The sequence below is a fragment of the Castanea sativa genome, chromosome 1 (assembly GCF_040712315.1).
Source record: "Castanea sativa cultivar Marrone di Chiusa Pesio chromosome 1, ASM4071231v1".
NCBI lineage: Eukaryota > Viridiplantae > Streptophyta > Magnoliopsida > Fagales > Fagaceae > Castanea > Castanea sativa.
This window is the reverse complement of record NC_134013.1, coordinates 6,200,970-6,228,601: the sequence shown is the minus strand read 5'-3', so window position 1 is coordinate 6,228,601 and position 27,632 is coordinate 6,200,970. Positions and strand designations below refer to the sequence as shown.

Genomic DNA, 27,632 nt, shown 5'->3' with positions numbered 1-27,632 from the left:
ACAGTCATCACCTACAACAAAATTTGTGATTTAAATGAGTTTTCCCAAAAAGAAAAATGGCCCATCTTTGGACCACAAGCCAATAATTAGAATATTTTCTATTAAGTAGGGAATTGCATCGGTGGCTTTTTTTGAACGCTGGACTTGACAACTTCATATGGGCTTCTTATCCTTTTTTTTAGGTTCTAAAGTAGAGCATGGAAGGCGCAAATCCCAATCCATGTTCATCAACGTGTCAGACAAAGTGATGGTCAGTGATCTGTCACTGTTTACGCCTATTCTGTAATGATATTGGCGTTGTTTCATCTCTCAATTGTCAAAAATGTTGTCCAGCTCTTAAGAATAGATAATAAACTTATGTAGTTATGTGTTCGTATGGTCCCTTTTTTTTTAATGTGCTCACATGGTTTAGCATTTTTGGAAACTTATTTAATTTATTTGCTTAATAACAGTATTTAAAATCCCACGTTATTTTTGAAAGTATTAGTGTTTATTTTCGGATTTATCTACTTTCAGCAAATAAACTGGTGGTTGAATTCAAGGAAATCCTTTTTTAATTTTTTTTCAACTTAGTTGATATCCATAATTCTTAGGTGAAAAAAAAAAGGATTCAACGATATAGTTTAAAACCCCATATGAAAGGATCTAAGGAAGAAAGCGTCAAAAATTGAATCAGGAACTTAAAATTTTTTTTTTATTTGATTTTTTTCTAAAACTAACTCTTCACAAATCATAGGTACATGCTGAACCCCTCAGTGGAAGAGATCATTCATCTCAAGACTACTTACAATGAAACCATATATACATCTAGTTCACATACACATTCTGTAGCTGTCTATAACAAAATTGTAACCTGAAAGCCCTTAAAACCCAAGCAATAAAGAATTTAATTGAAGCAAGAGTTTATTATGTGTATAACAGGTACCTAAAATTGAACTCATATGGCATAACTTGGATAAACTGTGAAAAAGGTTCTTTTTTTCCACTCTCAAGGCACTTAATTGCTTCTTTGGCAAGTTCATTTGGTAACTGAAGGCAGATCCAATCAAGCAATGACTCCAAGTCCTTTGCAAAGTCAGGTAAATACCACTCCAACAACTTTGGGATTGCAAACTTTGCAGCTGAAACTCCAATTGCAGCCTGTAAGAACTCTTTTTTAGCCACTTCCAGTTCGTTCTCAACCTGAGATGCGGTGTACACTCTCACCTTCATATAGAGTAGTTCATAAATCAGTAATGCATCATTGTATGGAACTCATTTAGGCACTAGCAACAGTTGGAATTGAAAGAGTCTTGATTTAGACATTATTGGGTGCTAGGAACATATTAAAATTCTTGTATTAGTTGAGAAATTGTCACAATGAAGGTCAGGAAAGCAGTTACAAAATTTATTTTCACTATATATATATATATATATATATATATATATAGAGAGAGAGAGAGAGAGAGAGAGAGAGAGATTTTTATGCTACCAAGTATAAACAAGTGCATTGGTGAATCTATTGTTAGTTTTAAAGTTTCATTGAACTTGGGACCACTGAAGAACTTCATTAAATTTTCTCAAGATATATGTGGGACTAAGATTGATAATTGAGGAAAAGCACTACTCATAAACTTACAGCAGGTGAGGACCAGCTTCCACAGGATAGTGCAAATGTCACCAACGGTTCAGATAACTCTAATCCAAATCTGCTTCTCACTGTCTTCTCATCATTTTTTGCTCCCTTTGAAAATGTCTGGTGGGATTAAAAGTCAGAAATTTGTTGAAAGAATTTTTATTTCGAGTTGGAATTCTTGTGATAGACTAGACATGCTACTTACATATTTTGAGTGGTAAGGCAATCTCAGGATGAAATGTTCGATAGTTATTGCATTTAGCAAGTGTCCCCCCACATTTATTGTGGCCTGAGTAGCAAGCAATGGAACTGCATAAATAATTGGCTCTATCCATGTAATGTTATAAATTTTAAGTTTTGTTTACAACTAACTGAATTCTAAATAGAGACATTCAAGTACTTGATTTAAATACTCTTTGGCTCAGGTGGCAGTAGATTAAATATATTGTTACTGTAGCAAGAAGATAAGGAGTTTCTGGATAGTCTGTACCTTCTGCATTAAAGCAACAACCATCTCAGGACTTTCTGGTATGCCATAATCTAGGAATGCCTGAAGCAATACAGTATAGTGTAAGGCTCTTTGTTTTACACTTAACAAAGGTACAGAAAAATGCAAGTGTAGAACATAAACTATCACTGACTTAAAAAAAGAAAAAAAACTTTCATTCATGTGGACCTTGATATGTATTCTCAACAGAACAGTTGACATAATGAAACAAGTATTCATGTAAAGGATTCACATACATTCATCATGCAGGAATTGTAAATATTGATCCAGAATGCAAGCTTCTCCTGATGAGTATGGCTTTCTAAGTTGACAGAGGCAAGTTTCCCAAGAAGTAGTCTGAAGAAATCAGAAAATAAATTTAATGCGACTCCTAGCACACTGTAGATATCATGAGTAAAATGAGAAACTACCCTAGTTATATGAAACAGAGAATTTACTTTAATCTGCTGAGTAGAAACATAGAATTTGCTGTTCGGTTGAGATTGATTGAGCCAGCTTCAATTTGACATAATTTCTTGTATGGACCAATGTCTCTCTTTCCAAATTCTGAACAAATACCATAAGGGTCCCAATAATTCGTTTCCTCGCTGCTTTCTCGAGCTGCTAATGTTGAAAAGGAAGGTAAATTTTCTGCACCACTTCGATTTTTTGTAGAACCCAATCTTAGGAGAATGCTTGATAAGCACCTCAGAATATTTTCAGAAATTCTGTTTGGGCTGTCATCTCCTGACAGTCTGAGTCTTTCATCAAGAGTTTCCGCTTCTAGACTTGCTTGGTCTTTTACTCTGCGTTCTACCTGGACATTTGAAAATTGATATTCGTTTCATTGAATACAAATGAATAAATAAGTAAATATCACCCCCCCCCCCCTTCCCCCAATCAAAAAAAGACCAAGTGAAATTTAGTGAGATTAGTACATACTTGTAAATTCTGAGGATTTAACCGCTTCTCTGCTGATATATGGCTTATGATAGGTCTCTTAACTGGAGTTTTAGTTGTTTGAGATTTATGCATTGAGGATCCCTTTTGGTTCCTTGTTGAATTAGTACATGATTGGTCCTCTTTTCCCCGACCATCATCTGGGATGAAAGAAGTGGACAAGGCTTCAAATCCTATTTCCAGACACATGCAAGTTCTAATGTATATGCTTTTATACATTGAGTTAAGCAGAAAGCTTACCAGAAAGAGACGGTTTATGCCTCCTTAGGGAGGCAGTGGAATCAACCACATTTTGAGTTGAGAACTTGCCTTGCTCCGATTTGTGATTCTTAGAGGGGTATGGGGCATATGAATCAGCTGAATTCTCCACACTTCTTTTCGTGGATGAAATGTGGACAGCTTCCTGATACAGGTCCTGTCTAAAATGCACAACTTGTTCTTCAAGCCGAACCACTTCCTCTTCCAAGACTGCCACCTCAGCCAGAAGTTCCAATGTCTACCCAAGTGAAAATCCATCATTAAAGAATACGATTTCTCATTGAAAAAAATATGAAAATGCTCAGACAAACTATTTGATTTCTCTGTTCTCTACCTTAAAATCTATCAATTCAATTCAATAATCTCTCTCACTACCTTCTTGAACTATGATTATTGTCACTATAAGCTTAGAATCTAACCATTGATGAACTAGTTCACTTGAATTGAACTCTTTGTTAATAAACATAAATAAGGAAAATTTGTTAAAACATAAAACAGAAATGGAATTATGAGTCCAAGCAGACTGTGAATTACTAACATTGATGAACTGGTTCTCTTGAATTGAACTCTTTGTTAAGAAACATATATAAGGAAAATTTGTTAAAATATAAAACAGAAATGAAATTATTGAGTCCAAGAAGATTGTGAATTACTAACATTAGCAGGGAGATAAGGGGGAAGACGAGGTAGAGCTCCCAAAGGTCTATTGAAAGCCCTCTCCAAAGCTCTGTGAACATTCTCTTCGTGCCTAAGCTTCTTCTTAAGCTTATCAACCTGAAAGTCAAAGTTCCAAACTGAGTTGTCACAAACAGAGGAAAATAAATGAATTCCAAACAAACTAACAAAAATAAGAAAAGGGTCTATGAGAAATTGTATTTATACATCTTGCTGCAAAGCAATTTTTCTTTCCTCGCTGGAAGTCCGTCGACTCTGGGTGGCTTTTGCAGCATCATTTTGCTTTCTCCCCTGCATATCCAGCTTCTCCTTTAAGACAACAATGACACAATCAGCTTCAACAAGAAAAAAAAAATGCAATAGGCCGAATTACATGTATGCATAAAGTTTTTTTTTTTAAAATTGAAAGCATATATGGAAATCTATGACCATTACAAGCTACGCAAACAGTGAAAGGAATAAACACTTTTTATTGGGAAAATTCTGTGAGGACATGGATTCAATTGCCCAGATATAAAACCATGAAAAAGACACCTTTCTCAGATTCTCATAAAAAAGATTATACTTTTGCAAAATTTCTGGAGATTTGAGTTTCAACTGAAGCCATATTTTCAGGTGAAAACTGTAACCCCCACCAAATGTGAATAAATTACACTTCACGGATTGGAAGTTGCAACATCTACAGTAGAAAACCGTTTTTCAAAAAGCATACACTCATAATCATATAAAATTAACTTCGAAGCATTTAAGGATTACTTTTTCTTGTTTCATAGGAGCTTTCATAGACTGAAGCGAAGTTCTGACTCTGGTATTCATGTTTTGAATTCTCTCAAATCTGCAACAACATCACCAAACCCAATTCAACACCATAACTAACAATCACAAAAACAAGGAATAGCAATAATGAGATAAAGAAACAAATTCAAAGCACACCATTCCAAAAAAATACTCTACATTGAATTTCTTTCAATAGAGATGATCAGAGTCAGACCTTCATCAAAGTGTTTCAGTTCATTGACTTCTTCACAAAAAAGCAAGAAACTTGAACTAGTTCAATGCCAACGCAAAAAGGCAGTAGTAAATAACAGCGCAGTGATCACTCCAATCTCCGCATTCCTCGTTTACAGTGAAGTAAAACCAAAGAATACCCAGATAACAAACGGTCAAGTTTTCGTGGTATACGACTTTGGATTTTGCAAAAAACACAGAATTGTACGTGTGTACAATCTATATTGTCTAGCTAAGTCTATAGCTGTATCTTCCACCGTTTCTTTATTTTAAGAGAAGAAGAAGAAGAAGAAGAGAGAGAGAGAGAGAGAGAGAGAGAGAGAGAGAGAACGTGTCAGGTAGCTTTGGTGTGAAAGGTAAATTGGTTGGCTTTCTTTGCCAAAAGGCCTAAGTGCAAAGCAAATGCAGGTAAAGCGCAATATAGTACCCAAACGCAACAAAATGCTAACGCACTATGGAGACTCTACAGTCAGTTACAACTCTTCTTTGCTTGTGTCACTATGAAATCAACTTGCAACATCGCTTTATAATCCAATTGTGGTAGATTCTGTCGATTAAATTGGATAAATATAAAATGCGGTCATAATTGTCTTATGCATTTGATATTTGCATCTTTTCTTTTTATCGTAAGTAGGTTTCACACTGGTACATATTCTTTTTTCTCAGAGTGTGTGAGTCCCACATGATGTAGATTACATAGCACTGTGAAACTGACATGCTCTGAAAGTGAAAATGCATATATGCAATAAATATCTTACTATTATTTAATAGTCATTAGAAAAATTCTGGTGTCACACTTAAAACCATAACTTTGCCCACAACTCGCCCATGTGGCAAGTTGTGGTTGGTGGAGGGGTGTTTCTACGTAAACTCACCATCACTTCTTTACCAACCACAACTCGCCACATGAGTAAGTTGTACACAAAATTGTAGTTTTAGGCGTGACATCAGAATTACTCTAGTCATTAAGTTATTACAAGGAGCTTAATAGAAATTCTTTATCCTGTATTAGATGTCTTATTTTATGTTCTATTAATTACGATAAGGTATTGATTTTTTTAGCTTTTTGTATTAAAAAGAAATTACGATAAGGAAATAAATTAAAGAAAAAAGGTGTAGTAGATTGTGATTTTTGGAATAAAAAAATAGAACACTTGAAATAAAATATTTTATCATTGCATCATTTGGATGAGTTGGTACCTCTCTAAGTGCTTGAGGGAGCAAGGAACAGCATATTTAGTATTTAAATTTTTCTAACCATCATTAAAAAAAAGAAGAAGAGAGGGTAAAATATTTTTATTCACAAAGGAGCTCTAATTTCAACTTTTTTTTGAGAAGAGGTAAGTAGCTGTAATTTTAACTTAACTAATAGTTGGTGACACCCAGAATTTTCTCTGTGACTTCACACTTCTTTAGTTGCCTTTTTGAGCAATGTTTCCAAAATACCCCTTAACTATATGCTTGGATATACAAAGGAAGTAAATGTAAAAGAGAAGGAACATTAGTGCTATTTTCATTAAATACTAAAGTTTTGTTTTATTATATGTTATTGCATTTTTATACGTATATGATGGGGTTGACTCCAAAAGCTTTATCACTAGTAAGTCCCAAATTGGTAGGGCTTCCTAAAATCCTATGCCTTACTGGTTTATCGATTTGGAAGTGAACTATGAGATGGATTGATTTAATTAGTAATTTAAAAATTATGGGCTGGTATTTGTAGGCAAAAGCTGCCAAAGTCACATGTTTGCCAACTAAACATATTTTTGCGTTTATGTAAAAAAAAAATAAAGCTTAAAGCTGTCAGCTGTCAGGACATTAGAGTTTAGACAATTTATGGCTTATGAAAAAAAAAAAAGACTTAGTTCATGTAACATTAACATGGTAATTCATGATTCTTATTTTATTAAATCCACAGTCAGCTCATGAATCCAAAATATAAAAAATTCACAGTGGGGGTTTAAGAAATGCATTGTAAATTCAATATGAAACATGTGGCTATTATTATAGAAGATTTTTTTTAATTAATTATTCTTAAAATGAGTAATTGAAACCTCTCGCTATAGTGTCTTTTACAGAAATTTTTATTCCTTTAGTAATCAAAATTAAATAATAATAAAAATAAATTAAAAAGTATAAGGTCAAGTGGAAATAAACTCACAAACTAGGTGTCTTAGCAAAAGGAACACCAATCCTCTCCAAATTCAGAGAAAGAGAAAAACTAAGAATAATGAAGAGATGAAATTGAGAAATTGAGTATATTAGAAAGAGATTTGAGAGTGAAAAACTGTGAAACAAATAAGGTCAAAACTAGATAAGGAAAAATAAAATTTTTTCCTTCCTTAAAAAGGGTTAATTCATTTCACCCGCATGTTTCCCGGACCTATTGCCTCAATGGATCAAGTTCGGGTTGTCTTGTTTTTTCATGAGTCCAAAAATCCTTACCCATACTTGTTTTTATCCTTTAGTTTTAGTTTTTTTTTTTTTTTTTGAGAAATAATTGTAATATGCTGCTAATCCCGCAGCTTGAATCCTTTTTTCCCTAAACCCCCAAACATTTTATGCCAATTCAGCTACAAGGCCTTTGATTTTTAGTTTTAGTTGGATTAACGAGTTTGAGTCCAATTTTATCATGTCTACATAAAGTATTAATTAAATATTTATTGGAGTTGAAATTTAAACGTTATAACTTTTGAAAAATGATTTTAGAAACCATTATTTTAGAAAATAGTATTCCCTAACTTTTTTTTTATTTGTTTCGTTAAGAACTATTCCATAGGATAAAATTTAAAGTGTAGCAACCCAACTTAACAAACTCAATCAAACGACTCATGTTCTTTGAAAGCAATTAATGCATTCATATTGCTGGGTGCATGTACATCTCCATTCTCTTCATCGAATAAGCACTTTTTTCAAATGCCCAAGTTAAAAGATTTAATAAGAATTGGAATCTGGATATTTAACCCCACATCGCGTGCATTGTCTGGCGTTCTCTTTAAGCTTTCCTCTTAACACCTCCCATTCCAATTTCCCATATCCTTCCTTTTACAGAATAAAAATTGTTGAGATGATATCCACGACGTTTTCATAATATTTTTATAATAAATTTTAAATGATAGGTTGTTACCGGTGAGACAAAAAAAATTATTTCAGTGGTGAGTTTAAATTAAAACTACTAATAATTTAGTACAAAAGATCTATTGTAAAAATATTGTAAAGATATTATGAACGTAACACTTCTTAAAATTATACTTTCTCCTATTTTCTCTTTTTCATTTCTTTGACAAAGAATATAATTTATACTCTATTTAAAACTTTTTAATCATCCTTTTATGGGAGAGAGAGATGTGCTCAAATTTTTTTAATTTTTTTTACTTTCTTGTATTTAATAACAATAGGATAAGAACATAAATTTATTTTTTTTTCTTCACAACAATTGATTTCGCTTGGTATGACTAGCGAATGATAAAAATAGTGTTAATGATAGATCTATGTAAAAGTGATGTTATTTCAATATTAACTTTCTCTTTTGGATAATTCAATAGCAAAGAGCAATGAGATTTAAACTTTGGATTTCTCAATTTTTCTTTTTTTTTTGAGAAGTAGATGTCTCATTTTGAAAACACCATAAAATGCTAATAAGATAAGCTATAGTGCTATTAACTACTTTAAATTTAATTTACAACTTTAATAAGTTGTGAAAAATGTTACAAGAAATTATAACTCTAACCTTGCTCATTAGATAAATAAATATTCTATCATAGGTTCTAGTTAGCTCAATTACTAAAGTTTCTGTTAGTTGAATAATAAATCTGAGTTTCAATTCGGGTTTCAATTCCCGTTTACATAAAAAACTGATTAATATCTTGGTCTGATAATAAAAAGCTATTATCAAGAGTGAACGTCATAAATTGAAAACTTTCTTAAAATAAAAAAAGAAATAAATATTCTATAGCATACAGTTGTTTGAGTTTGAAAGAAGACGGCAGCACACACACATGGAACGGGTGTTGAAACGGCAAGCTATCATGATGGGTAGTACCAGAACTGATAAGGGAATGGACTCACCAACCGCCAACCACGTGATCACTGATTGTGACTCCCAACCCAATTAAGCAGTCAAGCTCAGACACATGAGATTAACTGCAATTCAATGCTTAATAAATAACATTAGACTTAATTGCAGCTATTATGTTAATAAACTAAGCCATTTGTTGAAAATGACATGGATCTCCTCACAGAGGCCTTTGATAATGCCAGTTATGGAGATGGTAGTTTAGTCTTTTGCTTGTGCTACAAGACAAGGGATTGGTAAAATGAGACAACCAGAATCAGCTAGATTTGAAGGCAATTATGTTGAGCTTTTACTTAATCATCATTCCATAGGATCATATTCTTTCTTTATGTAATGACAATTGAGAGAGAAAGCTATGACAACTGAGTCTGAGTCATTGACAATCCATGAAGACTATGATATGAAAATGACTTTTTTTCCTTTGTGAAGCAATTCTAATTACAGAATTGAACTTTTTATGTAGGAATGATTACAATTGAATGAAAAAGAGAAGGTAGGTATAGATAAATAATAATGGCTTGCTTTATTTGTAATGCAAATTAAAAGTAAAGTAAAAAATACAATGCCTCTTTGTATGGTGAGGATTACAACTTTGTCAGGTACATGTACATCCAAATTGTAATCACTTTTCTCTATCTGAAGAAAATGCAGACCTCATTCTGGTCTGGCAGCAAGCCAAAATCTATGTCGGTTATACCAAATAAAAAAAACATGTATGGACCCTAATCATGCAAAGCTAACAAACAAACAAACAAATTGGGCAACAAATTAAGTTGTTTGAGGAGTCCACATATATTTCAGAGCTAAGGCAAGCAATTTACCTATCCACATGAGCTGTGATATTTCCTCCAATTTTATTATCTAGTTTTTAAAATTCTGTCCATTCATTTTTTACATAAATGGATTGGACTTTAATATCGGCAATGGTTTAAATAAATATTAAAATAGTGGATTTTGATTAATTCAATTAGTAAAGTTATTTGTTGTTGAATAAAAGATTTAGGGTCTGTTTGGATAGAACTTATTGTTGAAAACTGAAAACTGAAAACACTGTAGCAAAATAATTTTAAAATGTGTGAATAGTATCGCGGGACCCATTTTTAATGAAAAAGTGGCTGAAAAGTGAAATTTGTGGGTCCGTGAACAGTGCACGAATGCACTGTTCACAGAAGATTGGGTCAACAACTGCGGCTGAAGAAAAAAAAAAAAAAAAAAAACTGAAAATGCAAACGCAGCATTTTTCAGTGGAATCCAAACGCCCTCTTAGAGTCTGAACTATGTCTACACTAAAAAATAATTGATGTTTGGCCTATGTTAGAGAGCAATTATTATAGAGTAGACTCTATAGGTGTGAAATTCTATTGTATTTATAATAAATAAATACCAAAATGGTATAATTAATGTTTACTTAATATTTTATAATGTGGTCAAATTCAATTTGCTCATTTTATTTTTTAACTGACTGAATTTTTACTCATTTTAAAGCGTGTATATTCTCGGCATCACTCCGCTATAAAGAAGATTAAAAATAATTGAAATTTCTAATATTGGACAAATTACAACTTGAGAAGAAATGAAATTTCTCATTCAGATTTTCATATTGCTCCATATGAGCTGTGATATTTCCTCCAACTTTATTGTCTAGTTTTTAAAATTCTGTCCATTCATTTTTTACATAAATGGATTGGACTTTAATATCGTCAATAGTTTAAATAATTATCAAAATAGTGGATTTTAATTAATTCAATTAGTAAAGTCTTTGTCGTTAAATAAAAGATCTAGAATTTGAATCCTGCCTACAAAAAAAAAAAAAATTGATGTTTGGCCTGTGTTAGAGAGTAATTATGAAAGAGCGGATGCTATAGATATGAAAGTCTATTGTATATATAATAAATAAATAATTAAATACCAAAATGGTATAATTAAGGGTTACTTAATTTTTGTAATGTGGTCAAATTCAATTTGCTCATTTTAAAGTGTGTATTCTCGGCATTACTCCGCTATAGGTAAAAAATAATTGAAATTTCTAAACAATACTAGATAGACTACAAGTTGATAAATGAAATTTCTCATTCAGACTTTTATATTTATGGATTTGAATTTGTTGCAAACTAAGTTGCAGCAACTCTTGCAAAAATGTACATGTATTAATATCTTAGATAAACACCTGTTCAGGCTTATATTTAAATGAAAACTTTTATTTCAAGATTGAATTTTTCATTAGATGACTACTTAACATGTGTGCATTTTGCAAGAATTACTGCAACTTAGTTTGCAGTAAATTCTTGGTCTTCCTAATTAGACCTTGCCTTTTGCTTAGTTTGAGCTAGCAACCACTACTTTCATTGCAAGTGTTTCTTTACCACCTAATAAGATCTACATCTTTTTCTTTTCTTTTTCTCCCCCCAAAAGAAGAACATCTAAATCCATTTATGTTGACCAAATTGATCTAGTTGTTAGAATAGTTACTTTTTTTTTTTTTGGGGGGTGGGAATCTAGAGTAGTTTACTCAGGAATAGTTGAATGGATGCACTTGTACGACTGCACTCAAAGATTAATATTGCTTCCCTAGATATATATATCATATGCATGTAATTGTAATTGCAATTTATATAGCCTAGACAGGAGTCTCTCTGTTTATAAATTGGCTTTGACCAATCACAGTTCACAAGAAGTTCATAACCAAAAAAAATGGCGAGGGGAGAAAAATAACAGTTGTTGCGGGATCCTCGACACACAGATGTAGATCCTTCTGACAGATGAAAACGAAATGTCAATAGCGAGAATTCCAATTAATTGAAAACAGTTTTTTTTTAAGGAAAAAAAATTGTTGTTTATATATATTGTTGATTTGATTTGATAGGAAAGGTTTCAACTCAAAATTTACTATGCGTTAAGACTTAAGAGCTTGTAGCTTAATTAGTTTACACTTTTTGGTATTTTTAACGGAAAAATTCAAAGTTCAGATACTCCAACCCCTGATCGATGTAAGAAAAAAAAAAAAACTCTCAAAATCTATATCACATGCCAAATCTAATAAAGACCAAAACTTAGATACCTGCCTTAGGTATTTTTCCTTAGGTACTCTCTTTAAATTAAGTCTCACTTCTAAATTTTGAAAAATCAAGCTTGAACTGCTTTTGAAACGGTCTTATATCTAAGTTTTTCCCTAATAGTATTTGGTCAAGTGAAAAATTTAAGTGAATGGAAAATAAGCCCATTAGAGCAAATTAAAAGGTGGTTTTCGCATACACAACAAACCACCACAAAAAAAACCTCTCTCAAAATAGCTTCTCTCTCTTTGTTTTTTCACCCTCCGTTGATTGACCATTGACTAATTGTTCATCACTATTGACCTTTTTTTCTATATTACATTTTTCTTCCCCTCATACCAATCATTTTTCCACTTAATATTTTGCACATATTCCAAATTTTTTGTTTTGTCATTTGGGGCTCTCAAATGACCCAAGAAAAAAGCTTTTCTATTTAGGGTCTATTTTTATGAATACAAGTTTTTGCTTATGTAATTACTTGGAATTATAAAAATATTAATGAATTTCCTAGTGAGCCAAAAAAAAAAAAAAAAAAAATTTGAATGCCGTAACTGTACCCAAAAAAAAAAAAAAGTGGCTTTTCCAGAACATGATACCAATTGAAATGCTAACTCTCAGGTCATGCAGAGACTATTGGGTCACTGAAATGGAAAGACAAAAGTGTTGTAGTCGCAGAAAACAGTGACACTCTACTTTTTGTGGTAATTAGAGATGTCTACGGCCTCTGTTTGAAAGTTTCTTTCTCCTCTGAATTGGTCTGCCACTCTGCAAATGCAACACTATTTTGAGTATTTTCATTGTGGAACAAGGCATTCGACCCTAACAAGTAACAACATAAGTAAAATTAATACTGTCTGTCGTGTGTAAAATAACTATTTTTAGCCCCTCTAATTAGCTATGAAATAGTATACTTCAATTTTTGCATAGTTACCTAGCAGGAAAGAATAGTTTATACAAGGAAAGTCCACAAGAGTAAGAGGGAAAGAAAGGAAAGCAAGCTCCTTTTGGTGGGGTTAGGGAAAAGCACATAGAGAAACGTAAATGTGAAACAAATGTCGGTAGGTCCATTTTCAGGACCAGAAATTGAGGAAATAGTACTTCTATGGAGGAGCCAATAGAATCATTGCTGGGTCATATGAGTGTGTGGCCTGTCTAGAATCCTATCACCTTGGCTGGAATCACCCTATTTTGGATCTGAAGGACTTCATAAGTTGCCAAAGGTGATGTTTCGAGAGTAAATTTAATCTATAGGACTTTAATTTTTAAGATTTAATACTATACAAACTGTCATGTCATTTAAAATTTTGAATGACTTTAGTTTTTACGATTTCATATTATACAGACCGTCATATTATTTAAAATTTCAAACAATGTATTTAATTTGATTCATGAAATAAATTTCAAAGCCAAATAATCTTTTGACTGTGCTCATTGTGCAAGAGATTCCATAAGGACCATAATATACCCCACACCATTTCTTGCATAAAGACATCTACTCATGCATGTCTTCTATAAAGTGCACGATTTAAATTACCTTTTGAAGCTTTCCAGTGTGGGGGCTTTTGATGATGAAATGAACATAATATCATGCCACTAAAATCATTGAACCTCTTTTGCTAAAGTTAGCTAAAAGCTTAGCTTAGCAAAGGTTGTCATCTTTCTTTTCTTTTCTCTCTTGTCTTTTTCTTCCTTTTCAATTTCCATGGCACCACGTGTTAAGCATGCTTTTGTTACAACCAACACCCCGAAGTAGATCAAGAAATGATTTAATTATGTCTGGTTTCTCATTCAAGGTTAATAGATAGGGGGTACTATCATTGCTAATCTCTATCAATTTGATGTAAGAAGTAAAAGGTCCCTCGTAGCAAAAAGTTTTCTGGTTACAAAAATTCCCATTTTGATATAAATGAGAATTGAGAAAGAGTATGAGAGCCCTTGAAATTAGAATCCAAAGCATTTAATATTGAATTGAGCATACTTTTTCTTACTTTCAAAATAAAAATCAATATGTTCTAATCATACCGGCAAGTGATCATAATTGTACTAGACATTCCTCTTCATTAATCACATTGTACGGGTTAATAAATGTAATGATGTACAAGTAAATAAATGAATGTGATAAACAATTGAGATTCTTGGATAAAAGAATGAGAATTGATGTAGATAAGAGCAAACAAGCGTGTTAAAATACTGGCATATATATGATGGTCGAAGATTATTGCAGACCTAGCTTGAAAATTCCTGCAATACGTATTAATCATGCATATATTGTAAGTCAAAAGATGGCACAGGCTTTAAAAATGGTCCTACACTATCCTTGGAAGCTGGTGTGGTGAGTGTGTGTCCATGGGTTTCTGAAGTCACATAATTTTAATGTCGGAGTCAGGCCAAAATAGAAAATAGAACCATCGGAACTTTGCAGTCCTGATAAAGAGCAAAAGCAGCTATATGCTGAAAAGTCTTTCTTTTACATGCAGTGGTGAGAATCAAAAGCCACTTTGTCTTGGGATCCAATAGTTCGTGCTATGTGCTATGTATGAACTATCAATATTATATAAAACAAAAAATTTCATCATTTTTTTTCCAAACAATTTGATGTGATCTATTATAATTGGTGTATAATAAAAAATGTGTTAATGTTTATTTTATATGAAAATGATGTTATTTCAATAATAATATACCGGCTTAACTGTTATGTAGAAGATGGTAAGTTTTTTTATGCGCATCAACTATTTGTCCCGTATGTCTATCTTTCTGTCCCCTTCTGGATCATTTGAAGAGACACCAACAAATCTCTATTATTGAATGATAAAGCAAAATGGTGATCCTTTGATATGAAAAGTAACACCTTTTTTTTTTTTTAAAGTTCTTCTTATATATGTAAGAGTAACTCAGTGGTTGAATAAAAAAGCCAATACTTTGCTACAATTTTCACTCGGATAAAGCATATGTGTCCTATTCTTAGCCGACCATAGGTACACCAATAAGTTTGGTAACTTACTTTTTAAACAGTGACTGAAAATGCCTAATACATGAGCATTTTGTTACTCAACCCCCCCCCCCCCCCCAACAACATTTATTGAAAAAAAGGCATTAGGGTTTGTTCCAATGAGCTCAAATGATAACATCTTTTATCATTGAATATCTTGAGTATTGAAAAAAAAAAAAATAAAGCATTAAACAATCATACCCATCGATGCTTAATATAAAAGAGAATCAAGTGTAACCACTTACATTAGTAATAAAAAACCAGAAAAATGTATGTATTATGGCATTTTATGCCCAGACTTTGTTACTCATACTTGCCAGACTGAAAAATGCATAATTCATATATATATATATATATATATATATATATATATAAAACTTTGTGGCTAATACTTGCCCCATAGATCTAATAACACAATACTTTTCACAACTAAAGATGTGGTTTTATTGTAATTTTTGCATTATAAAAGTGGTATTAGTGATAAATTTAGATCATGCATGTGATATAGCTCTAATTACAAGGTAATTCTAAAAAGAAAGTAAAAATAATTGTATCTCTAGCGTTACTCATACTTGCCTAATCGAAAAATTAATGCATAAAACACAAGCATCTTTGTGATCAAACTTTATAATTCGTATTTGTTATGATTTAATTTTTTTTGGATGTGATTTAATTTTAATTGTTAAGAAGACATTAGGATCGATGTTAGTATATTCCTATCTTAGAAAGTCAAAATCGTGAACTGCAAAATTTTCTTCCTAAAATAAAAATTGAAAGGTAGGGGACAAAAACAAGTTGACTTGTGTTCAATGAGATCAAACTGTTCGGTAACAGTAGAAGTTAAATCATCTAACTGGTCTTACAGATCTACTGGAGATCATTTAATTCTTTAAAGAATTACAATAGTGGATTACAATGAAAGAGTCCAAATTTCCATTAAGTCAAGACAGGTAATAAGACAAAGCCAGAGAAAAAACATTGAGAAAACTACATATGCTACACGTAAATAAACCAGTCTCATTAACTGTGTCGTCTTGTTTTGTTTTGATTTTGCCAGCTTTCATTATGAAAATGGTCCCCGTAAGCGTGTTCATCAGGTACTTCTCACTACATTTTCCTTTTGGTTTTAGGCTTTTAGCTCTTTTTCCCAGACCCCACTTCTGAACTTCTAACGAAAAGCTTCATCGAATCCCCGATTCAATGATAAATGGATAAGGGTTAGTTAAGACGTTTCTTGTAAGCAACATGCTACATTGAGGTCCAAATATATTGAGAAATTAGCAAGGTTCTTGCATTTTGAGGACAAGTGTGGATAAATAGGTTAATATAGGATAATTAGGTTTGTATAGGCACTTGTTAGTGGAAAATCTGAGAGAAATTGAACATATATGATATAAATTAAGAGCAAAATTTAGGTACAGTACTTCAATACTGTTCCTTAAGTTCATCTTTTAAAATTCTACTATGTGAATTTTTTTTTTCATGGGATAGATATGTATTTTTTGGTTAAGTAATCACATAGCTGAATCTTAAGAGGGGGAGCTAAGGAACAACATCTAAGGTACTGTATCTAAGTTTTGTCCATAAATTATAGTATAAAAAAAAGACACCAATAAAAATGGAGGAGGAGGATTATAACTAAATAGTTGTATTGAAAAACATAATAGCTAGGGGATTTGAAAGAATTCATGAAAACAATGTTATAGAGTAAGGAATGATCGTGAGGAAATGCCTTTTGAAACTTCACAACCGCATATGATATTGAAGAATACTTAGTTCAAGAAGAATGGTCTACATTTAATTACCTTCAAAGTGAGACAAATGTTTAGGCAAATAGATTTTATCATTACTTGAAAAGTTGATAGTAGATGCAGTAAAAATGATGACTCTATGAGTGATATCAAGAGAGTGTAACTCATTTAACGTATGTTAGTTGTACTAGCACTACAAAAAAACTGGCCTATTGCGGCGGGCCTATTGCGGCGGGTGCGAAAACTGCCGCTATAGGTCGCCTATTGCGGCGCTTTTTCGGCCCGCCGCTGTACATGAGATCTATTGCGGCGGGCCAATGGCCCGCCGCAATAGACCTAGTATATTGCGGCGTACTATTGCGGCGGGCCAGTAACCCGCCGTAATAGACCTGCTTTAGCGGCCTTCGGCTTAGATATAGCAGCGGGTCAACGACCCGCCGCAATAGACCCTGAAATTGCAGTAGGCCTATTGCGGCGGGCGCAAAAACCGCCGCTATATGTCACCTATTGCGGCGCGTTTTTGGCCCGCCGCTGTAGATGAGATCTATTGCGGCGCTTTTTGCGACCGCCGCTATAGGTAAGGTTTTTGTATAAAATCAAGTTTTTGTAGTTTACAATAACACAGAAAATATGAGTTTAAAGATCAAATTGTAAATTACACCCAATTGGCATGCACATTAAGAACATATAGAAAATGTAATCTAACGGTTGGATTTTCAAAATTTGAATTTAATAATAAGATATTAGTTGGTGTAACATTTTTTAGAATTACATTAGATGTAACTTGAACCCAACCCTATATTTCTTAATTCAATGTGAATTTTGACAAATCTACCGTTAGATTACATTATATTCATAAATTTTTCATGCTTAAAAAATTTCAAGGTGATCAAAGATTAATAGTCATGTCATCAATCAATTGTTTAAATTCAAGTTTTTGTAGTTTAAAATAATGTATAAAAGATGAGTTTAAAAATCAAATGGTAAATTACATCCGATTGGTATGAAAATTGTCATGTATGTTAAGAACATATAGAAAATGTGATCCAACGGTTGGATTCTCAAAATATGAATTCAACAATAAGTTATTTCTTGGTGTAACATTTTTTAGAGTTACATCAAGTATAACTTGAACCCAACCCTATATTTCTTAATTCGATGTGAATTTTGACAAATCTACCATTAAATTACATTATCTTCATATATTTTTTATGCTTAAAAAGTTTCAAGGTGATCAAAGATTAATAGTCATGTCATCAATCAATTGTTTAAATTCAAGTTTTTGTAGTTTAAAGTAACGCATAAAAGATGAGTTTAAAGATCAAATGGTAAATTACATTCGATTGGCATGAAAATTGACATGCATATTAAGAACATATAGAAAATGTGATCTAACGGTTGGATTTTCAAAATATGAATTCAAAAATAAGTTATTTCTTGGTGTAACAGTTTTTAGAGTTACATCAAGTGTAACTTGAAGCCAATCCTATATTTCTTAATTCGATGTGAATTTTGACAAATCTACCTTTGGATTACATTATCTTCATATATTTTTCATGCTTAAAAAATTTCAAGGTGATCAAAGATTAATAACCATGTCATCAATCAATTGTTTAAATTTAAGTTTTTGTAGTTTAAAGTAACGCATAAAAGATGAGTTTAAAGATCAAATGGTAAATTACATTCTATTGACATGAAAATTGGCATGCCTATTAAAAACATATAGAACATGTAATCTAACAGTTGGATTTTCAAAATAAGAATTCAATAATAAGGTATTGGTTGGTGTAACATTCAATAATAAGTTATTGACCGCGCATTTTTTTAAATCCAACCGTTTGATTGTGACCATAATTTACCAGAATGAACCTTTTCATTACACTCTTCAAATCCAACAATTAGATTTCAAATCTAATAATGGCACGTGATGGACATGTGTTGTGTACTTATATTGGTATATATATTCTCTCAATCTGACCATCCAATTGGTCTCAAATTTTACTAACACCATTATATCATCATAATCTTCAATCCTAATGATCAAGATTTGAATATGAATTTCACCAAGCCTAGTGGTATCAGGACCATCTATTCAGTTTGATCAGGTTTGACCAACTTTAACTAAACTTTGACTGCTCATTTCTCTAAATCCAAGCGTCTAATTGTGACTATAATTTACCAGAGTGAACCTTTCATTACACTCTTCAAATCTAACAGTTAAATTTCAAATCTAAGAATGGCACGAAATATATTAAATATTAATTTGTACAGATTATTTCAAGAAAGTTCCTAGTTTCCTAGTGGCAAAGACACGCGCATTTCCACCAGACAGCCCATAGTAAGAGCTTTTTTTTTTTTTTTTCCTCTCCTTATTACCAAAACTATAATCATTTTAAATTATATTTATTATAATCATTTATTATAATTTATATATTTATTATTATATTTTATATAAATTAAAAAAATATGTAATTTATATAAATTATTATAATATACTAGCATCATCACACGTGTTTTGCGCGTGTGATGGGGCTTTTTTTTTTTGGTACACGTTTCTTTTTTATGAGAAATTATATTTATAAAATGTGGAGAAGATAAATACGTTGGGAGTTTTTTAAGCTATTGAGTAGAAGTAGGAATTTATTAAGAGTAGGAAGGCATTTCAATGTAGAAGTAGGAATTTATCATTTTTGTCAATTTACTATTTTAATCTCATTTTTAAGTTTTAGGTAGGGGAATTTTTTACTATAAAAAAGTAATAACTAACTATCTTTTGTCAATTTACTATTTTAACTCCATTTTTAAGTTGTTGGTTAATTAATTTAGGGGTATTTTTTACGGTAAAAAAAGTAATAACTAATTTTTTGAATCCTCTTAATATATATATAGATAGATATAATTTATATATTTTAATTATATTTATTTAAATAGTAATAAAAAAATCTAATTTATTATAATATAGTAAAATATATTTATTATATATACAATTAATAAATATATATTTTTATATGTAACTTGAATATGTGCTCACATCACTAGCTTGGTGGTCTGCTGCACGTGTTTTGCCCAACTGGTCACCAGTTCGAGGCTTGGCTTTGTTTAGAATTTATTTTAAATTTTAAAACCCTTATTCAGATTTTAAAACCCTAGCAGTAGCATCATATAAATATTTCTTTACTTTTCTTCCAGCCGCCCCCTTTCCCAAATTCTTTTCTCTTCCACCAGATTGGAGCGGAACCGCCGATTGTGGCTACACCAGCAAAACTCCGCTGCCCTCAAAATTCAGGTTCGCTTTTTTCGCTTTTGCTCGCTCTTGCTTTCGATCTTCAAATTTAGAGTCTCGGTTTTGTTTGCAAATTGATTCTGGTTTTTGAGACTGTGTGAAGTACTATTAGGTAATCGATTTTAGATGCTTGCATTGCTGAAATTATCTTCGTGCTTTTACATGTGCTTACTTGATCTTCGAATTTAGTTGTTTTTATCGCAAATTTGTTCTGGTTTTTACCTAAGGAACACAGTTTGGTAGAGGCCATGTGGTATTCGGTAGTTGGATTTTGAGACTTAATTTTATTGCTTCTTGTTGCACTTTGCTCTTCGAATTTAGTCCATTTCTCACGAATTGATTATACTTGTTACTTAGGGAATTGAAAATTTTGTAGTTTCTGTGTGAAAACTATTAGGCAGTGGATTTGAGAATTAATTTTAATGCTTACAGTTACATTGAAACGGATTCATTTTTTTCGTGCGTTTACGTGTGCTTATTTGATCTTCAAATTTAGTTGTTTTATTGCAAATTGGTCTTGGTCTTTAGAGTAAGGAGCTGGAAATTTGGTACAGGCAGTGCGGATTTCGAGACTTAATTAGAATGCTTATGTTGCTGCATTTTTTTTCCAGTACTCTAACGCTGCTTCAATCTTCTAATTTATTAATTTTGTCATAAATTGTTTATAGTTGTTTAGTAAGGAAGTGAAAATTAGGTAGAGGCTGTGTGAAAAGGGTGTGTGATATTTGGTAATGGATTTGAGACACAATGCTGTAATGACACATTTGTTTATGCTTTTACGTGCGGTACTATGATCTTCAAGTTTAGTTGTTTTATCGCAATTTGAGTCTCGTTTTCAGGGTAAGGAGCTGAAAATCTGGTAGTGGCTATGTGAAAAGGGGAAGGTGTTATTAGGTTAATGCTTAAAATGACACATGTGGTCTCTGATCTTCAATTTTAGTTGTTTGTCATTGCAAATTGATTCTGGTTTTTAGTGTATGGAGCTGAAAATTCGGTCGAGACCATGTGGAAAGGGTGTGTGATATTTGGCAATGGATTTATAGTTGTTTATAGTTGTTTAGTTGCTTTTACATTTGTTTATGATTTGAGACTCAAGGATTTAGAAAAGAAGACGTTTATATTACTGCACATAAAGTTTTAGTTTTTTTGAATTTGAAAAATCTTAGTTCAATTTGGTCAGATATAGCTTTATATTATATAGATGTTGTGCATAGTTTAGCGGAACTCTTTTATTTTTTATATTTCCACTATAATTTTGAGATTTAAACTAGAATATCATCCTAATTCTATTTATCAAAATTCTTTTTCTTTTTCTTTTTCTTTTTCCCTTTTTTCCCTTTATTTTATGTGTTTGGGATTTAGGAATTTGGATTTTTGTCAGTAGTTCCTTTGTTTTCTCGGCAACCAAAATTTTAGTAATTGAATGAGTTTGTAAGCCATGTTTGGTTGCTAAGAAAAATTAGAAAAGAAAACGAATTATTATATTATTGCACTTAATGTTTTAGTTTGTTGATTTTGAAAATTCTTAGTTAAAAAATGATTGTTTTATGTGTTTGGGGGATTGTTTTGAATTTCAGAGTGAAGAATTGAAGGCAAGGCTGAAAAAGCTTGAGGAATTAGCAGAAAAGAAAGCATATGCAGAGCTCGTTAAGGATATTACACCGAAGAAGGATGACTTTGAGCCTTTCTCTTCTTACAAGGATCAACTAGGCTTTGGTAAGCTTTCTTTTCTTTTTCTTTATTTGTCATTTAATTCTTGTGCTAGTCAAGGGTTTATATATCCTCAATAGGAAATTTGAATGTAGAGAAACATTGAGTTTCACATCGAATTCAATTATAAAAGCACAAATATATATGAGTTTATTGAAGTTGTGATGTTATTTTTGCAAGATTTGCCCAAACGTGGCCGCTTTGACATTATTGATGAATAAACATAAACTTTTGGTTTTGGGTGACATTTTGTATTGGTTTATATAAACACTTGGTTGTCCACTTTGAATCTTTGATATAATTATTTAAATTCCATTTCAATTTGCATGGCCCCTTTTTCCCCTTGTCTAACTATTGAATTCAGCCATATTTTATTCTGCAACTATCCCAAATGATAGAGCCAAATTCTGATTGTTAGAAAGATCTTTGAATTTTTTGTTTTTGTTTGGGGCAATGCAAGTGAAAGGAATGGAAGCATAGATTGTGAATCTTGTGATAGATTAACTTATCAAAGGGTGGTGGGGACTACGGATAGGTTGACTGAAGGTCGTGGTCAAGGCTTACTAGTTACAAGTATTGAGTATGAAGAAATATTATGCAATGCAAGACTTGTTCTTACCATTGTGAAACTTTGGCTTCTTAATTTATAGCTACTTGTGAGAAAAACTTATAGTGGAGATATATTGTAGTGGGAACCCTATCCAAAATACTTGGGGGCTTGTTTGAATATAATGTGGTAATTCAAGTTTTTTTTTTTTTTTTGTGAGAATCCTGTAGCCATTACCATTAGGGTTTGAAGTTTGAACATTTTTTTTTTCATATATGGTACACAATTTATCAATATATGGAACATTTTTTTTTCTCAATGCCATATCATATATATACACAAGTTTAGGATGTAATAGAGAAATGTAATAGACATTTTTTGCCTTGGTAATGTTTTCTTGTCATTCTATTCTATTTATACGTACTACTAATTGAGTAACCATATTTTGTATGTAGGATGTTCCTTTGGCCGAACATTCTCCAAGTCTGCCAAAATCGTCAGCCGCATCCTATCAACCAAGCAGCTTATAAGTTTTATCTTGGTGTTCGACGACTTTTTTGTGAACAAAGAACTATGGAAGAATGAGGAAGCATTTTTTGCAAGTGTTGAAGGATATTTGTTAAACACTCTGGAACTTTGATTATTGTATTAGCTTAATTTGAATGGTTGTTTTACTCAAAAGACCACATCTTTTTTTGTTAATTTTATGATGGTGGTTATAGACAATGTTATGTATTTGAGAATATATTTCTATGCAAATATTACGTTAGTTTGGAGACATTTGTGGTGTTGTTAATTAATTATATTTGTGGTATTGTGTTAGTAGAGCTAAAACTACTATAGGTTCTTTGTAACAGGTTTCAACAATATATTTGATGCAAAACAGGTTCTTTGAAACAGGTTGTCTCTTGTAATTGATGTAAACAGTAGTTTCAAAGCCCACTGGAAAAAAAAAAAAAAAAGAACCTATAGCGGCGGTCAAAAAGCGCCGCAATAGGTTCCCATTTTATCTATTAAATGAAACCCTATTGCGGCGCTTTCTGACCACCGCTATAGGTTCAAACATAGAGCGTCAAAAAGCGCCGCAATAGGGTTTCATTTAATAGATAAAATGGGAACCTATTGCGGCGCTTTTTGACCGCCGCTAAAGGTGAACACAATAGCGGCGGGCACGACCCGCCGCTAAAAGTCATTTGAAACAAATTTGAACGGGCTTATAGCGGCGGTTTTATGCCCGCCGCAATAGACTAAAACCGCCGCTAAAAATCATATCTATAGCGGCGGGTTTTTGTACCGCCGCAATAGAGATACTGCGACGCGACAAGCCTGGCGGGGAGAACCGCCGCAATAGCCCCCGCCGCAATAGGTGAAATGTACCTATAGCGGCGGTTTTTGGGCCTTTAGCGGCGGTTTTGGCCCGCCGCAATAGCCCAGTTTTCTTGTAGTGTAGATGAAGTGGAGAAGGGCAAATATGAATGTAGAATGCCTATTAAGTTAAAGGAAATATTTTACAAGAACACTGTAAAACTAGTTATACTATATGATAACGAATGTTGATCTATTAAGAAACAATACTTTCATTAAATAAGCATAGTTGAAATGAAAATATTAAAATAGATAATTGGAAAAAAATATATAAAATGAAGAAACTCATCATTTAAAGATAGGAGAGAGTAGGGACAATTGTTGAGAAAAGAGTTGTAGGGAATCAGTTGAGGTGATTTGGTCACGCGCAAAGGAGAAATTAATGTACGTACTAGTAAAGAAGAAATAGATGAACGCTTAAGATAATACTAATAGAATATAATTTTAGATATAATAGAATAGTGGGAAATAATACATATTTTCTCAAGTTCATTAGTTTGGTGAGGAATTATAGTTGGCCGATTCGATAGATGTTTTGCCTAGATCTGGAAGCTTATTCTTGTTTACTGCAATGCACAACTACCTTTTCTAGCACGAAATAAAATATGAGCAACCCCACTTGTAGCCAATCTTCGTTGCATGCTTGTAGCCACTACAACACAAGTACGTACACACTAGCGAAAAAGAATATAATTGTCAGAGAAATGATCTAAACAATAGCGATATCAGCAAGTTTTCATTTGTATATATCATACTATCTTCCTTTAAAATAGCAATATACGTAAAGCACATGTTTACCAACAGCTTGGATGATTTGTTGACAAAACATTATCTCGTAACTTGGTCGCATTCGAAATTTCAGAAGCTGGTGATATTGGACCATGCATGTGTATAAATTTTCATTGGTATAGGACTTCTTCAACATGTCATGAGAATCTTGTTCTCAGTAAAATTTTGTAACAATTGTGTTGAACATTTGCTTAAATATGCTGGAATAGGCGCAGAAGCATAATGTAGGAATACAAGAACACGAGTCCATGGAGGAAATTTTTATTGGTTAAATCTTTATTATATGAGAGTGTAGTGCAAATCCCATGTTACAATGAACCCTAACATAGATATTGTAAGGACCAAAAATCATGCACAAGCCTAACAATAATAGTGTTTAATAATTCAAGGCTCAAAACAATGAATTTGTAGAGAGGGTATTAACAACAAAGTTTATGGCGTTCCGATCCCCCCCCCTTTTACTCTCCTCTCTTATTTATACTCCTTGCCCTTACTATCTCAGCCATACACCTCTCATCTACTCAACCCCATTTACTGACACTTGTCCATTCCCTTGTAGTCGGTAATGGAGAAAAGCTCTGACTCTGTGCCTTGTACTGTTCAGGTCATTTCCACATTAATGCAACGGATAAAGCTGGTACTCCCTATTCAATGCGGCTAGAAAGCTGAGTGCAGAACATTCAATGCAATGTTCATAGTTATCTATCCCAACCCAGATATTTGTAATATACCCCATACCTCACCAATCTACCTTTCGTACTTTTCCGGACCATCCCACTCCATCCTCGAGCCCTTGACTTTTGTTCTCCTCTATTCCTTGTGCTTCCCAGTATGTCTTCGGGTCTTTAGGTCTTCGGGTCCTCACAACAGCCCCTTAAAACTTGGGCTATTAACCACAAATTAATAGCCAAGTTTTAACTCCTCGGATGCACTTCTTACGTGCATTTTGCTTTCACACGTACAAACGTCTTTTCGCTACCTGTGACACGCTCCTGACGCCTCGTAGTCCACGATGTATCATTTATGGTGTCAAGCGGTTCCCTATCTCCGCACGTTCTACGGCTAGATTAACATCGTATGGTTTAGATTGCGCTCTCATTTATGAGCGGGAAAATTACCGCCCCTTTTTTTTACTCTTATAAAAGCAAACCTTGGGGCTGGCTGAGGTTCATTTTGGCGTTTTGAAGGATTAAAGGAAAAGGACCTCCCGAGGAGCAGTTTTAAGCATTCTTCAGAGGTGTGTCAGTTCTCTTATTGCTTCTCCTTCATTGTTTATTTTTTCTTTTTTTGTCATAAAGTTTAATGGGTAGATACGCTAAACTAGTGAAATGAGACAAAGGCTGCTTTTAAGGCTCAATATAGGATTCCTGACGATGTAGATATTCAATATTATGAGGAAGGAGATTGGCTAGTTTTACCCCGACCACCCAAGTCAGTTTTAATTCCCATGATCGCTTTTATCGAAGGCGGAATGGAAATTCCCATGGGTAGGGTGACCTGGGATTTTCTTATAAACTATAGACTTACCCCAGCTCAATGTTCTCCCAATGTCCTTAGGATCTTAGGATGTGTAGATGCCCTAAATCGTAAAATGGGGACTAACTTAACCTGGCATGATGTAAATTGGGTGTACAATTGCCAAAAAGGGGAAAAAACCAAATACTACATGAAGTGTAGGGTCCTAACCGTTAGGTTGATCTCCTGCTTGCCTGACTCAAGCAAAGGCATGGATGAGGATTACCTTATTATCTCGGGGAATTGGCATGACAGATTACATTGCCCTACCCAAGATGGGGTGCAAAGTAGGGTTCCCGAGGACCGACGTGATACTTAGGAATATCAATTGTCTTCTTTTAACTCTTTCTAACAATTTTTATCCCTCACTGCAGACGACTACCACACCGCTCCAAACAAATCCTCTGTGAACCTTCAGGATCTGAACAGAATTCTCCAGTCGGAAATATTTTTGCACAGGGACGGTCAACTTAGAGCAGCCCACGTCATTCTCGGCTACACCCCTTCCACCAAACGTTTTCAAAGTCCAAAAAACGTAATCTGGGCCAATGGATCTTCGTTTAGGTCAAATTGACGTTGCGGTGCCTGGCTTCTTACTACCTACACTCCCACCAGTAGGAACACAGGATGCACAACTCCCCGCCCCTCTCGCAGCTAGACTACTTTCTCCCAAGAGCAATCCACTGATCTTGCGGACGAGGAAAAAACTTCAACTTCCGAGCTGAGTCGCCTTGAGGTGACGGATAAAGACTTTGAAGTTTTTTATCGTGAAGATGCCCCTCACGACTCACAACTTCCTTCAACAAGCAACATGGGCTTCCAAGAAAAAGAACCCGATCTCCTGGCTTTGCTACAAGCCCATGCTGGCAGATCTTCTCCTGCTATGACCGTACCTCCTCGTCCCATCACCCCAGCAGTGACACGTACTCCTCCCCCCGAGGTCGTGGAAAAGAAAAGGAAAAGGGGTCAAAGTGGCAAAAATATCATAGAGATCGAAGAAGGAGAACCTCGACCTCCCTTCTAAGGATACTAGGGCGGGAAAAAACCACTCTAAGAAGCCCGCTCATACTGGATCTTCCAAGGAAACCAATGGCGATCCATCAAGGAAAGCATTTGCTTGGCGCCCCAGCTTTACCTTAAGCTCAGGCAACCCCGTACTTGATGATGCCAATCTAAGAGATCCAAAAAAAGGGAGCTCAAGTTTGGTGGCTGAGTGTTTGGAAAAGGCCCTATGCCTTCCTGAGGACATGGCTGAGCTGCGGTCTTTCCGCAAAAGAGAAGTATTCCTGTCTTTAAAACAAGACTTGGCTAAGGTATCTTTCACAATTCTATATCATCTTATCTTTATTATTATTGAAAGCGTTACTCATATGACTTTTGTAATTGGTGTACATTATAGGCTGTTCAGGCTTCGTTCATGGCTGAGGAATGGGTAGATCATTCCTTGGACTTAGCCAAAAAAGCTGAGAACAACGCTGAAGTCGCTATGAGGGCTCAAAATGAAGCAGAACAGAATCTGAAGGAAACTCTCATTCGACTGGCCAAAGTGGAA

At 33.5% G+C, this 27,632-nt stretch overlaps 1 protein-coding gene and 1 long non-coding RNA gene across 3 annotated transcripts; one reads left to right on the top strand and one right to left on the bottom strand.

Annotated features, from left to right (window-relative positions):
• Window positions 1–667: 667 nt before the first annotated feature.
• Window positions 668–5,500, bottom strand: LOC142639305 (uncharacterized). Of its 2 annotated transcripts, none has more exons than XM_075813513.1 (12): window positions 4,987–5,500; window positions 4,752–4,830; window positions 4,203–4,304; window positions 3,978–4,094; window positions 3,303–3,558; window positions 3,045–3,202; window positions 2,561–2,919; window positions 2,360–2,459; window positions 2,106–2,165; window positions 1,821–1,904; window positions 1,619–1,735; window positions 668–1,206 (listed from the first exon to the last, which is right to left on the bottom strand). In XM_075813513.1, the coding sequence occupies exons 2-12, from the start codon at window positions 4,809–4,811 to the stop codon at window positions 907–909; spliced, it is 1,713 nt and encodes a 570-aa protein (XP_075669628.1). In that variant the 5' UTR covers window positions 4,812–4,830; window positions 4,987–5,500; the 3' UTR covers window positions 668–906. The 2 variants fall into 2 exon arrangements, with proteins under 2 accessions (XP_075669628.1, XP_075669630.1); XM_075813515.1 differs by having other exon boundaries at window positions 4,950–5,014.
• Window positions 5,501–20,025: 14,525 nt separating this feature from the next.
• Window positions 20,026–23,361, top strand: LOC142621970 (uncharacterized). Its single transcript, XR_012841851.1, has 4 exons — window positions 20,026–20,157; window positions 21,732–21,870; window positions 22,867–23,268; window positions 23,312–23,361. It is a non-coding gene; the product is annotated as an uncharacterized LOC142621970 (long non-coding RNA).
• The last annotated feature ends 4,271 nt before the right edge of the window (window positions 23,362–27,632 follow it).

Coding starts and splice junctions, on each gene's coding strand:
- LOC142639305 (XM_075813513.1), bottom strand. CDS start 4,811: ATGAATACCAGAGTCAGAACTTCGCTTCAGTCTATGAAAGCTCCTATG. Junction 4,305..4,751: donor CTCCTATGAAACAAGAAAAA/GTAATCCTTAAA, acceptor GTTGTCTTAAAG/GAGAAGCTGGATATGCAGGG. Junction 3,203..3,302: donor GCATAAACCGTCTCTTTCTG/GTAAGCTTTCTG, acceptor CTTTCATCCCAG/ATGATGGTCGGGGAAAAGAG.